The sequence below is a fragment of the Manihot esculenta genome, chromosome 6, assembly GCF_001659605.2.
Source record: "Manihot esculenta cultivar AM560-2 chromosome 6, M.esculenta_v8, whole genome shotgun sequence".
In the NCBI taxonomy this organism is placed as follows: Eukaryota; Viridiplantae; Streptophyta; class Magnoliopsida; order Malpighiales; family Euphorbiaceae; genus Manihot; species Manihot esculenta.
The window spans coordinates 24,638,021-24,652,740 of record NC_035166.2 but is presented as its reverse complement, the minus strand read 5'-3'; the positions used below and the strand labels follow the sequence as shown (position 1 = coordinate 24,652,740).

The window sequence follows — 14,720 nt, the reverse complement described above, 5'->3', positions numbered from 1 at the left end:
TTTACCCTACTAGAGGCTTCCGACATCCGAGATTCCACCGGACGGTAGGAATTCCGATACCGGAGTCTAGCCGGGTATTACAGTGTTAGTATAGTATTATAATTTCAAGTATTTTTAGTGTGATTGCTTTATGACTTAAATTAGTTTATTTTGGATATTAGTTATTTTAGATTAAATTTTTTGTTATTTTATAATTGTCATTCTGATTGAATCTTAATATTAATATATAATTATTTTATAAATTTAAATTTTAGCTAAATTTTTTATATAAATTTTATATTCTATTATAAATTTTACCAAAATTATTAATAGATAAATAATATATGTAATAGTAAATTATAATATAATCCCATTAAATAATAATAAATTAAATAAATATTACATTTTAGCTACAAATAATTAATAGTAGTCGTATGTACTATATTTAGAATAGCTTCTAATTTAATAATTTTGTGGCTTTATTCAATAGTTATAAAATAAAATTAAGTGTAACAATTATACTAGAACTTGTCACTTTCTTATTTTTGTGGCTATAAATTTTATTTTTGCCTTATAATTATTTAAATGTGGCTAATAGTAAATATTTTTTGTCATACAATTAAGTTTATGGCTAAATTTAGATATGTTAGCCATAAAATTAAATTTGTAACTATACATAAGTTTAAATTACTACATTATTATTTTTGTAACATAATCATAGAAAAATCACTTACAAAAAAAAGTTGTTGTGGCAAAAAGAAAATGTAGTTACAAATATTCCATTCTCGTGGCTAATAACTAGCCACAATATTTATTTTTAATGGCAATATTTTTGCTTCATTTAAATAAAAAGTGTGACTATAAATATTTATTTTAGTCACAACACAGGTAAATCCTGTAACTAAACTTTGGTTACGCCACTTCTAGCTACGGCATGTCATGGGAAAAATATGTTGTGGCAAAAGCATCTAGCCAAGAAAATTCTATTTTTAGCTACAATTTATTTTGTGACAAGATATGGATAATGTTGTAGTGCAAATTGGCTCGCTTTCTTAAGGAGAATAATATGTCTTTGAAGACTGATACCTCTCATTCTTTAGCACCGATACCTGCAGTTAATGTTACTTCTGCTATGGCTGCTTCTTCTCCACAACAATGGTTGTTTGATAGCGGAGCTTCTCATCATGTTGTGTCGAATTCAGCTTCTTTGCAAAGCTATTCTGACTATGGAGGTCCTGAGGAAGTACAACTTGGTGATGGTAAAACGCTTGATGTATCACATACTGGTTTTGTGCAAATTCCTGCTTACTCTAAGAATTTATCATTGCCTAATGTGTTATGTGTGCCTAATCTGTGCAAAAATTTGGTTTCAATTGCTAAGTTATGTCGCACTAATCATGTTTCTGTGGAATTTTTTCCATCTTATTTTGTTGTGAAGGATCTGTACACGGGGGCGTCTCTGCTACGGGAGAGAACATTGATGATATCTACTGTGCATGTTTTTCCAGAGTTAATTCTCAATGTCCTCAACTGAATGTTACTACTCGGTGTCTGTCTTTGCTTTCTGAATGCATCACAAGCTTGGTCATCCCAACAATAAAGTCTTTTTGTTAGTACTTCGAAATATTGGTCTTCAGTCTATGTCTAACTATGTTTCTAGTTTTCATTGTACTTCCTGCTCTATGAGCAAGAGTCATAAATTACCGTTTTCTGAGAATTCTCTTGTTAGTAATAAGCCTTTGCAACTTGTTTATTCCGATGTTTGGGGTCCTACACAAAAATCTATTGATGGCTATGAGTATTACGTTACATTTATTGATCACTATTCTAAGTATGTTTTGCTATATCCCATGAAGAAGAAATCTGATACTCATGATTTGTTTATCCACTTTCAGAAATTGGTTGAAAATTATTTTCACACTAAAATTGTTTCTGTGTTCACTGATAATGGTGGGGAGTATCAAAAGCTTAAGCATCATTTTTTATCTTGTGGTATTTCACATTATACAACACCTCCACATACGCCAGAGCATAATAGTACAACTGAACGTCGTCATCGCTCAATAGTTGAAACAGGTCTTGCTATGTTACAATTTTTGTCTTTACCTTCTAATTATTGGTCTCATGCTTTCCAGGTTGCTGTTTATTTGCTCAATCGGTTGCCTTCGTCCGCTATTTCGTTTCAAACACCTTTCTCTAGATTGTTTGGTATGTCTCATAATTTTAAGAGATTGAAATCTTTTGGTTGTCTTTGTTTTTCATGGCTAAGGCCATATAATAATTCTAAACTTCAGTGTCGTTCATTGCCTTGTATTTTTCTTGGATATTCTCCAACTCAATTTGCATACAAATGTTACGATCCAAAGACTAATCGTTTGTATTTGTCTCGTCATGTTCAATTTGTTGAGCATATTTTTCCATCTGAAACTTGCACTAGTTCTCATCAATTTACAGATTATTTTCGAGATGCTTCTTGTACAGGTTCGGCACAACAACAAAATTCATCACCTGTTGCACCAATTGTAGTTGCTTCGGTTCCATTGGCAATTTCTATTCCAAGTGATTCTGATTTGTTGGTTTTGAGTACTGGTTCAGAATCTATTACAGCATTATCAGCAGAATCTGATCAATCTGCCATGCCATTAATTAGTACTGAGACTCAACAAGTTGAACCTTTGATGACTGAATCTTCTACTGCTGATTTAGATTTGCCACTACCGATTGTTTCACAAGACTCAGTTCCAGCTCCTGTACAACGGCAGCAGCGACAAAGGAAGCCTAACTCAAAGTATTTTAATTCTTCTTTTGTTAATCTTACAACTAAATATCCTTTACAGGATACACTTGAGCCAAGAACAGTTAAACAAACTCTGGCAAGTTCACTTTGGCGGCAGGCGATGGATTCAGAGTACAATGCTCTTTTGCAAAATAAAACTTGGGAGCTGGTTCTGAGAGACAAACATCATCTTATTAGTTGCAAATGGGTGTTTCGGATTAAGCGTAAACCGGATGGTATTATTGATAAGTACAAGGCACGTTTGGTTGCCAAAGGATTTCTTCAGGAACCTAGGCGTGATTATTTTGATACATTTAGTCCGGTTACAAAACCAGTCACAATTCGGGTAGTTCTTACTCTTGCAATTTCTAAAGGATGTCAGTTAAGGCAATTGGATGTAAATAATGCCTTTTTACATGGCACACTTTATGAAGATGTCTACATGCAGCAACCTCCAGGATATGTGCAACCTGAGTTTTCTGATTATGTTTGCAAACTGAAGAAGTCTCTTTATGGTTTGAAACAGGCTCCACGAGCTTGGTATCTTGAACTTACTTCTTTTTTGCTCAAACTTGGTTTTCGCAAATCAAATGCTGATGCGTCCTTGTTTATTTTTTCCTCCAATGGGATTACTGCATATTTTCTAGTATATGTTGATGATATTGTACTTACAGGTAATAACAATCATTTTCTGAATACCTGTGTACAGAAACTATTTGCTCAGTTCTCTATCAAAGATTTGGGAATATTAAATCATTTTTTGGGGGTTGAAGTAATTTCTACAACTGCAGGATTATTTCTTTCGCAACATCGACATATTGTTAATTTGTTAGACCGATTTGATATGGCTGGAGCTAAAGAGGTGAATACTCCTATGTCTACAGGAGACAAGCTGATCTTAAATGATGGTTCTAGTTCGACTGATTCCACCGTATATCACCAAATTGTTGGATCTCTTCAATATTTGGCAATTACGCGTCCTGATGTTTCTTTTACAGTGAATCGGCTGTCACAGTTTATGCATGCACCGACGCAAACTCATCTTCAAGCACTGAAACGTGTTTTGCGATATCTCAAAGGAACCATACATTATGGTTTATTTCTCAATCGAAATTCCACTCATACTCTGTCTGCCTTCTCTGATTCTGATTGGGGTGGTGTCCTTGATAATGGGCGGTCTACAACTGCTTATGTTCTATATCTTGGTTCTAATATTATCTCTTGGAAATCTAGTCGGCAAAAGACTGTCTCACGATCTTCTACAGAGGTTGAGTACAAAGTCTTAGCCAATGCTGCAGCAGAGGTATTTTGGGTTCAAAGTTTATTACAAGATTTGGGAGCACCAATATCACAACCACCAGTCCTTCATTGTGATAATCTTGGTGCGACTTACTTCTGCGCCAATCCAATCTATCATACTAGGATGAAGCATCTTGCACTGGATTACCATTTTGTTCGCGAGAAAATTAATGCTGGACAGTTAAGGGTTCTTCACATAAGTTCAAAAGATCAAGTTGCTGATGTGCTTACAAAGGCTTTGGGAAGAACTCAGTTTTGTTACTTTAGAACCAAGATTGGAGTCTCCAATGGCGTCTCAATCTTGCGGGGGCGTATTAAGGATAAAGACTAACTATAACAGTTTTATCTATTTTTAGTATTTGAGTTATAGCTGTATACTTATTTTGTATTTAGTTAGTTGTAGATATTAAGGATAAAGACTAACTATAACAGTTTTATCTATTTTTAGTATTTGAATTATAGCTGTATACTTATTTTTAGTATTTGAGTTATAGCTGTATACTTATTTTTAATATTTAAGTTATAGCTGTATACTTATCTTGTATTTAGTTAGTTGTAAACTTGTATTATATAAGCTTCTGTAATACGTTGAGTAAATAATACAAAAACCCTTTTCTCTATAATTTCTTCCAGGAACTTTCACCAGTTGATGAATAGAAGAAAATCATGGGTACGTAAAGCTGGGGAGCTAATTGGTCAAGAAGAGAGAGGTTGTAGGTTCTTGGGTGTGTTGAAGAAGAGGGTTTGACAATCTCTTTAGAAATGATTTGAACTTCCATTTTTCTTTGAAAGCAAATGAACAAGCTGAAGTTGTCAAGTTGTAGCTAGGGCTTTGTCCGATGCAAGACTCTAGATATTAAATTCATTATATAGGAGAAGTTCCACTAAACTATTTGCTATTGAGGGATTAAAAAAATTAGTCCCCAAGAGTATTGAAGCCATTGCACACCCTGTTCTAAACGATATGTCAACTTGAAAATTGATTTTATAATTGCATCGTGGCTTTACTTTTTTATATGTTCTCAACTTTTTTATAAGAATCGTGTCGCATACATATATTATATATTATAAAAGAATAATAAGTTAGAAATTGAATATTCATGCAATAAATTTAAAAGCTGCAACTATTATTATTTTGATTATATTTAATTATATAAAAATTCATATTATTAGTTAATTTCAATTATATATTACTTGCAATTATAGTAATTTCTTTTTTTAAAGAAACTAGTTGTTTGGAAGCCGGGAAAGTGGGAGGAATCATCACAATCTTCAAGGAAAATAATTGCATGTGAGAGATATTCAAGTTATTTAACAAAGATCGTATCCCATATATGTGGGAATTCCACCACGTACTTGACATTGCTTCAACTCCAATTGCATTAAGCGTCACGATAACATCAATGGAAACCGGTAATAAATATATATTCGTTCTCTACTTTCCTTAATATTTATGTGAAAACTTTAAACCATGAATTAAAAAAAAAGGAGAGTAATAATTAATTCATGAAATACCATAAAGAAATAGGTTCCAGGAAAACCATGTGTGCAGACACAAAAGTAAACCTCGTGATACATGAAGATTGAACTGTAAAGGATAGAAATGTTAGCAAATTTTTTATTCTATTGATTAAAATGTAATTATTATATTAATTATTTTTTATTTTAATTAATTATTAATTATTATATTTTTAATTAAAAATATTAAACAATTACTTGAGAGCTATTACCGACATTTCTCTATCATTTCAATTAAAAACAATAAAACAGAATTAATAGCCGCGTCCAGTTCCAACTGAACCGCGTAACTTCTAGAGTTTCTTTCCCATCACTCCTAATATAATTAATTAAATTAATAATTTAATTTAAAGTCCTCTTTACATTTTGTTTTCTCCCACGACGTGGGTGACAATCCATTGCATTCGTAGCACTAGACCACTTTCAACTTATTGTTATTTATTATAATATTAATAGGGTAATTAATAAATAATGGGTAACTTATAAGCAATAATTAGAATACCCATGATTTAATTATTTTTATTATTTCATGTATATTAAACTTTTTTAATTAATACTAGGTTTTGAGATTGAGAAAAAGAAGATTCAGGTTAGAGAGAAAAAAAGATTTGACAATATAGTAGAGAGAAAGAGAGGGAAAAAAGAGAAGAAAATTTAAGCCCACCATGATACTATTTATTTAATAAAAATATTTATTTAAATCAAACTCATATGAAATCGAGTAAATAAATGGAATTTTATATCAGCCCCATACATTTATAGTATGGGTTAGCTTGAAAGATGAATAGGCACGTATTCCAGGATTTTGTTCAAACTTCACCATATCTTCCTTGGCCAAGGACACCCATGCTTCTATGCCTTCACCATCTTTGGTGTCCATTAAAACGGCAACCTTATAAAGTTTTAAGGCAGTGCCTACCCATGTGGGCTTTCCCCACCCAAAATCAACCTCATAAAATTGATTTTTGCACCAACTACTGAAACCAAAGCTAGGTTTTTCCCCCAACTCCTCGCCTATTTTCCTCAGAAGCTGCATGTATCCACCATCACTATGGATCTTTTTCACATAGTCATTATTTACCTTCCCAATTGACTCATGAAGCTTTCTTGCTAAACCATTATAGTCTGGCAGTTCCTCATCATTCTTGGAACAATGAGCTATTGCTGCTTCATAGATGTTTCCAATTGATAGCTTTGGTAGCTGTGGAATCATTCTTTTTCGCATACCCACCGCAACGGCTGCAATGCTTGTCTCGTTAGTTTTAGTTTCATTTTCATTTTCTTCTTCAATTTCAGCCATCACAGCCCTCCAAATGAGCGCTGCTATAGCCTCAAATCGTGTGGGAGGATCCAAACACCGTCTACTGCCTATTTCCTCTCTCAGAGCAGCTAACTTCGAGCTATCAAACACGAACCTTTTCACTATAATGTTACTTAAGTCCTCTTTGCGGGATTCACAATACGAGAAACCTTGAAAGTCTAGTGGAGGGAAAAGCGAGGTACAATCAAAGATCACACCTTCAATATCGTCACCGAAACCCCTGGCAACTGCAGCCCAGCTAGTAAGAAAGGATGCCACTGCTGATATATCAGCAATTATATGCCAAATACAAACACCCACTGCCATTCCACCGCAATCAAAGTGATTCACTTGGACTGCTAGCATTACCTGAGAGCTTCTCTCAGGTGATACGTCACGTGGGTTACAAGGTAGTAGCTTTTCCAACTTATCTATGTCGGGTTCGTCAACTATCAAGGACATTTTTCCAGCTACATTTGCTTCAGAAAATGAGGCACCTTCATCATTGCAGTCAATAGAAAAGCCATCCTTAATTCGTCCGGCGAAAGGATAGAAGTGGGTTAATGTCTTTGACAAGGATGTTTTCAGGTGATGAGATTTTTTGCAGGAGCTTTCACCGGTTGATGAATAGAAGAAAATCATGGGTACGTAAAGCTGGGGAGCTAATTGGTCAAGAAGAGAGAGGTTGTAGGTTCTTGGGTGTGTTGAAGAAGAGGGTTTGACGATCTCTTTGGAAATGATTTGAACTTCCATTTTTGTTTGAAAGCAAATGAACAAGCTGAAGTTGTTAAGTAGTAGCTAGGGCTTTGTCCGATGCAAGACACTAGATATGAAGTTCATTATATAGGAGAAGTTCCACTAAACTATTTGCTATTGAGGGATTAAAAAAATTAGTCCCCAAGAATATTGAAGCCATTGCACACCCTGTTCCAAACGCTCCGCGTTTTTTTTTTTTTTTTTATATAAAAACTTATAAAAATTGCATGAACTCAACACAAATACAAGTGGATTTCATTATAAAAAATTATAATGAAATCCACTTGCATATGTCTTGATCCACCATATCGCGAATAAGAATTTCTATATATATATAATAAGTCACTTTATTTAAAAAAAAAATTATTTATTAATTTACTATTATGCGCATATTTGATATGGATTAAAAAAAATCATTATTTTTTTAATAAATATAAAAATAGAATTAAATATATTTTTATGGGACAAAAAATAATTTTTATAAAAATAAAAAACTTAATTATAATATAAAAAATTAATGAAATTATATATATATATATATATATATATATATATATATATATATATATATATATATATATATATAAATTTAATTGGGGAATAGCTAATTCAACGAAGAAGTTTGCTCGACCATTTCCACAATTGTCAGATATTCTTCCTGATGGATTCGGTTTGCAGAATTTGAAGCCCATGCTGGTTTATTGGAAAAAACCAGCAACTGGTTTTTTGAAACTTAATATCGATGCTTCCTTCACTCCATCTTTCTCGTCAGGAGGTGCAATTATAAGAGATGAATTTAGTTCCTTTGTTGCAGCTATCTCCTTTTCTTTAGAGGCAACTAACACTCTTTCTGCAGAGATGTGTGCTTTGAAAGTTAGTTTGGAGTGATGTCATAGCCAATAATTATTTAATTTGCAAGTGGAAACGGACTCAATAACCTTAATATCAGCTCTGAATTGCTCATCCTCAACAACGAACAAGACGATTGAAGATATTAGACTGCTTATTAATTTTTCTTCGGTCCATCATAATTTCAGAGAGGGCAACAAGGCGGCTCATTATTTGGCTTTTTTGAGTAGATTATCCAGGGGATCTATTTATTTTTTTCCTTTAAATCTCTGCCTCAATTATTGAAAGGCATTGTACTTTCTGACTGTATGGTACACTCTACATTCGTTTCAAATAAATAAAAAATAATGGTGGCCTGACCACCTTCACAAATATATATATATATATATATAATTTCTATACATAAATCAATATAATAATTTGATTGTTAATATTATAAAAAAAACATGTTATTTAATATATGTGATCAATAATATTTAATAAATTATTAATATTTAATTTTATTACGTAACAAATTATTTACCATATTTATAGTAAAGAATAAATTTTCAATTAATACAACTATAACAAATAAAGTTATGAGTTTATAAATTAAGTGATATAAAATATGTTTTACTTTTTTATTTTTTATTTTATAATATCAATGATACCGGTTATATTTAAAAACTTTTAATTCAAATTAATACGAATTTTTTATTTTTTAAGAAAAAAATTATTTTTTCAAAAATTTTTTAAAAGAGGAGCCACAAGTATTAATTTTAAATTATAAAATCTAAGAAAATAATAAATAAATTTTTAAATTTGATAAAGATAAGTAATTGCCCACATTATCCTTTGATGAGATTATTATCAGCAAATTATTAGGTTCATGCACCAAATTAAATCAATAATATTATAATACAATAATAAAAATTTAATAAACTTTATTTTTTTAATTAATAATAATATGAGTTTAATTCATAATTTTTTTATTAATATTTTTTAATATAATTAATTCAGTATACTATCTCAGCGTGATGAGATGCCACTCTTAAAGCACTTAATGATTTCTCGTAATCTATAATAAATATTCATTTTCTTTAAAAAAAAGTAGGTTTTTTCTTTCCATATATAAATTACTTTTTTTTTACATAATAATCTATGTATTATAATATTAGCTACTCAGTATTTTTTTATTTTATATATATGCATTTAACAAATAAAATTTATTAGTTTAATTATAATTTAGTAATTGAACTATATGATTAGATTATATATAAAAAATATAGTATAAAATTTATCAATTTGATTATATTTTATTTATGTGAAAATAAGTACCCTTTGTTTGGAGGAGGTTTTTGAACATAATAATTTTTTTTTTAAGATTTTAAAATTTTAAAATTGTATTTAGGGAAGGATATAGGTTTCTAAAATAAATTTTGGAAAAATTACTTTGTAGTCCCTGAGATTTAACGTAATTAACACTTCTTTCCCTCTATTTTGGCGACCCAACATTTAAGTCCCTCACTTTTTTTTCTGTCCAAATTCGTAGTCCTTCCATCCAAAATAGCCGTTTGGGACACGTGAATTGACAAAATTAACCCTCTTCTTCTTCTTTCTCCTCTTCCTCTTCCTACCCTTTCTGCAACTTCTTCTTCTTCTTCTGCAAGTTCTTCTTCTTCTTCTTTCTTCTTTCTTCTTTCTTCTTTCTTCTTTCTTCTTTCTGCAGCTTCTTCTTTCTTCTTTCTTCTTTCTGCAGCTTCTTCTTCTCCTTTCTTCTTTCTTCTTTCTTCTTTCTTCTTTCTTCTTCTTCTTTCTGCAACTTCTTCTTCTTCCTTCTTCTGCAAGTTCTTCCTCTTCTTCTTCTTCTTCTTCTTCTTTCTTCTTTCTTCTTTCTTCTTCTTTCTTCTTCTTCTTCTTCTTCTTCTTCTTTCTTCTTCTTCTTTCTTCTTCTTCTTCTTTCTTCTTCTTTCTTCTTCTTCTTTCTTCTTCTTCTTTTGGGATTTCACATGGAGAGAAGGGCATTTTTGGAAAAAATTATCACATCTCACCTTTGACTCTTTGACCAAACGGTTTAAATGGACGGAAGGACTACGAATTTGGACGGAAGAGAAAGTGAGAGACTTAAGTGTTGGGTCGCCAAAATAGAGGGACAGAAGTATTAATTACGTTAAACCTCAGGGACTACAAAGTAATTTTCCCATAAATTTTTTAAAAATTTTTAAAAATTATAAAAAATCTTCAATTTCAACCCATCAATAAACAAATTTTCATTTTAAAACCTTTAAATATTTTAAATAATTTTATATTCTTTCTAAATAATAAAAAATTCATAAAATTTATAAAAAATCATATTTTAAAAAGTTTTACTTTACCCTACCTACTCTATTTATAGAGTGTTAATGCTCTGATAATGATTTATTTTCATACATTGAAAACTTGAAATTCACTTTTATTATATTAGGGAATTGACCGTGCCTTTCCCACATACTAATTTTAATATTTGTAAATTTAATTAATATGAAAAATAAAATAAAATTTTAAATTTTCCTTTTTTTTCCATGCAGATTGAACTATATATATATGCTTGCCTTGCTTGCTTATTTATATTAAAGAAATATAATATATTTAAATGTTATTTTTTTAATAATACAGTTTTTTTAAGAAGTTTATGAAAGATTATTAATAATTAGAAAAACATAAATGTATTTAAATAAAAATAAATTTATTCGTTAATACTAAAAAATAAAAATATATTTATAATATTTAATCAATAAATTATTAATAATTTAATTATCAATATTTCAAATCATCGATAAATAATTTATAATATATTTTAACAATCACTTTTTTATATATAATTTGATTAATAAAGTTTGTAGTTGTATTTTATTTTTCTTACAGTGTATTAAAATTTTTGATATATTGTAATTTATTTGATAAATAACTGTTGTTTATTATAGCATTAAAAAGATATTAATAAATAATTTGTAACGTACAAGTAATAATTAGAAATTTATATATTTATCCATAATTTAATTATTTTTGTTATTTAATGTAGATTAAACTTTTTAATATATATATGTGTTAAATTCTATTTTTGTGATAAATATAATTTTAAATATATTGAAAGGATATAAAAATTTCAATTTTTAAAGTAATAAATATATCATGTAACTGATTTTAAGTTCTTTTGTATCTTTTTAATCTATTTTAAAATAGTGTAGAAATTTCATTATAAAAAACATGAGATAAAAATTTAGAAATACTATTTATATAGTATTAAACTAAAGCTATAATATAATGAGTTTATTAATTTAATCACAAAATTAGTCAAGAGTTAAAGGAAAATAGTCGTTTAAATTATAAAAATATTAATAATTAATAATAATAATTAGAGAAAAATAAAAAGAAATAAATGCATTGCATAAAAAAATGATGTAATTTATTTATAAAAAAAACATATAATAATAGTATAAAAAAATAAATATCGCCTGCTTTTTATATATAGGTATTGTTTGATTGGAGTTAATTTAATTAGAAAATTTTAAATTTTTAGAAAGGATTAAAATTATATATATTTTGTTGATATTTTTATTTGATTTTTTGAAAAAATGAAAATATTTCTTTCTTATATTAAGGAAAGTAAATTATTTTTCCTAATCCAATTAAATTACTGACTAATAAGTTCACTGCTCAAAAAATAAATTATTTAAAACAAACAACATTATAGATCAACAGAATAGTCTGCAATACATCAATACTAAAATGAGATTGCCATCTCTCAAAATTGATTTTCCTTTGAAAATAATTTACGAGAAATATCAAAACATTTTTTCAATTATGAAAAAGCCAAAATTCGAACAAGTATCACGGTCACCGATTTTTTTATAAATAGAAATTCTTAGTCAGCATTTTTTTAAGGTTTCAAAAATTTTTAAGAATCTAAAGAGCATTAAGTGCCACCATTGAAGGTTTTTTAATTGCCTAATCACTGACAACTGTTTATTTAGATTCTAGCTCATTATTTAATCCCGGAAATCTGCTAAGAAAATGTTCTACTTCATTAAAGAGTAAGCATAATTAACAATACACCTCCACATAACCAGCTCTTTCCAAGCACGATAACCTACTCAATACAGAGATCAAGCATCTAAATATTTTGTTGTGTCATAGACACTTTGTGGTTGTGTGTTTCTACGAGACATCCTTAATTATTACACACAGATAGATAGTCTCATGACTTGTAGAGCAGAAACAACACGCTGATCAAATTCTTTAAAAATATATATACATAATACTATTTATTTAATTAGTGCTTGGCTTGAAAGATGAATAGGCACTTATTCCAGGATTTTGTTCAAACTTCATCATATCTTTCATAGGCAAGGACACCCATACTTCTATTCCTTCACCATCTTTGGTGTCCATGAAAACGGCAATCTTATAAAGTTTTAAGGCGGTGCCTACCCATGTGGGCGTTCCCCACCCAAAATCAACCTCATAGAATTGATTTTTGCACCAACTACTGAAAACAAAGCTAGGTTTTTTCTCTAACTCCTCGCCTATTTTCCTCAGAAGCTGCATGTATCCACCATCACTATGGATCTTTTTCACATGGTCATTATTTACCTTCCCAATTGACTCATGAAGCTTTCTTGCTAAACCATTATAGTCTGGCAGTTCCTCATCATTCTTGGAACAACGAGCTATTGCTGCTTCATAGATGTTTCCAATTGATAGCTTTGGTAGCTGTGGAATCATTCTTTTTCGCATACCCACTGGAACGGCTGCAATGCTTGTCTCGTTAGTTTTAGTTTCATTTTCATTTTCTTCTTCAATTTCAACCATCACAGCCCTCCAAATGAGCGCTGCTATAGCCTCAAATCGTGTCGGAGGATCCAAACACGGTCTACTGCCTATTTCTTCTCTCAGAACAGCCAACTTAGAGCTATCGAACACGAACCTTTTCACCACAATGTTACTTAAATCCTCTTTGCGGGAATCAGACAACGACAAACCTTGAAAGTCTAGCGGAGGAAAAAGCGAGGTGCAATCGAAGATCACACCTTCAATATCGTCACCGGAACCCCTGCCAATTGCAGCCCAACTTTTAAGAAAGGACGCCACTGCTGATATATCAGCAATTACATGCCAAATACAAACACCCACTGCCATTCCACCGCAATCAAAGTGATTCACTTGGACTGCTACCATTACCTGAGAGCTTCTCTCAGGTGATACATCACGTGGGTTACAAGGTAGTAGCTTTTCCAACTTATCTATGTCGGGTTCGTCAACTATCAGGGACATTTGTCCAGCTACATTTGCTTCAGAAAATGAAGCACCTTCATCATTGCAGTCAATAGAAAAACCATCCTTAATTCGTCCGGCGAAAGGATAGAAGTGGGTTAATGTCTTTGACAAGGATGTTTTGAGGTGATGAGATTTCTTGCAGGAACTTTCACCGGTTGATGAATAGAAGAAAATCATGGGCACGTAAAGTGAAGGAGCTAATTGGTCAAGAATAGAGAGGTTGTAGGTACTTGGGTGTGTTGAAGAAGAGGGTTTGACAATATCTTTAGAAATGATTTGAACTTCCATTTCTTTGAAAGCAAATGAACAAGCTGAAGTTGTTAAGTAGTAGCTAGGACTTTGTCAGATACAAGACAGTAAGATATTGAGTTCATTATATAGGAGAAATTCCACAAAACTATTTACTATTGAAGCCATTGCGTGTTCCAAACGATATGACAACTTAGAAATTTCATTTTACAGTTGCATCATGGCTCCAGGTTTTTTTTTTATAGAAAATTATAAAAATTGCATGACCTCAACGCACATACATGTGGATTTCATTATATTTTTTATAATAAAATCCACTTGCATATGTCTTTGATCACCATAACGCGAATAAGAATTTCTATATATATTTAATAAGTTATAAATTAAATATTCATGCAATAATTATTTTTTTATGTATTAAGGAAAAAAAAATCTCAAGTGATATTAATTATTCAGATACGAGTGAGATTCCATGGTGAAGCCAGACTTAAAAGGGCAAATTTTGATTTTATTTTATAAATATAAATTTATTTTAATTTTTCATCTTTTATAAGTCACTTTATTTTTTAAAAAAATTATTTATTAATTTACTATTATGCACATATCTGATATGGATCAAAAAAATGATTAGTTGTAAAAATAATCTACTCAATATTTCTTTTATTTTATATATATGCATTTACTAAATAAAATTTATTA

At 30.3% G+C, this 14,720-nt stretch overlaps 3 protein-coding genes across 3 annotated transcripts in view; all 3 read right to left on the bottom strand.

Annotated features, from left to right (window-relative positions):
- Nucleotides 1-4,833, bottom strand: part of LOC110617938 (stemmadenine O-acetyltransferase) — a 41,700-nt gene extending 36,867 nt beyond the window's left edge. The window contains exons 1-2 of the mRNA XM_021760935.1: nucleotides 4,692-4,833; nucleotides 1,684-1,700 (exon numbers count right to left, since the gene is read on the bottom strand). Of these exons, the coding sequence (XP_021616627.1) occupies nucleotides 1,684-1,700; nucleotides 4,692-4,833 (159 nt within the window). The remainder of the gene's footprint in view (nucleotides 1-1,683; nucleotides 1,701-4,691) is intronic.
- A 1,406-nt stretch (nucleotides 4,834-6,239) lies between these two features.
- On the bottom strand, nucleotides 6,240-7,790 carry LOC110618337 (stemmadenine O-acetyltransferase). The gene has a single exon (XM_021761503.1). It carries the CDS (start codon nucleotides 7,623-7,625, stop codon nucleotides 6,315-6,317), a length of 1,311 nt encoding a protein of 436 aa, XP_021617195.1. The 5' UTR covers nucleotides 7,626-7,790; the 3' UTR covers nucleotides 6,240-6,314.
- Nucleotides 7,791-12,499: 4,709 nt separating this feature from the next.
- LOC110616513 (stemmadenine O-acetyltransferase) lies at nucleotides 12,500-14,097 on the bottom strand. Its single transcript, XM_021758899.2, has one exon. It carries the CDS (start codon nucleotides 14,058-14,060, stop codon nucleotides 12,765-12,767), a length of 1,296 nt encoding a protein of 431 aa, XP_021614591.1. The 5' UTR covers nucleotides 14,061-14,097; the 3' UTR covers nucleotides 12,500-12,764.
- Nucleotides 14,098-14,720: the final 623 nt, after the last annotated feature.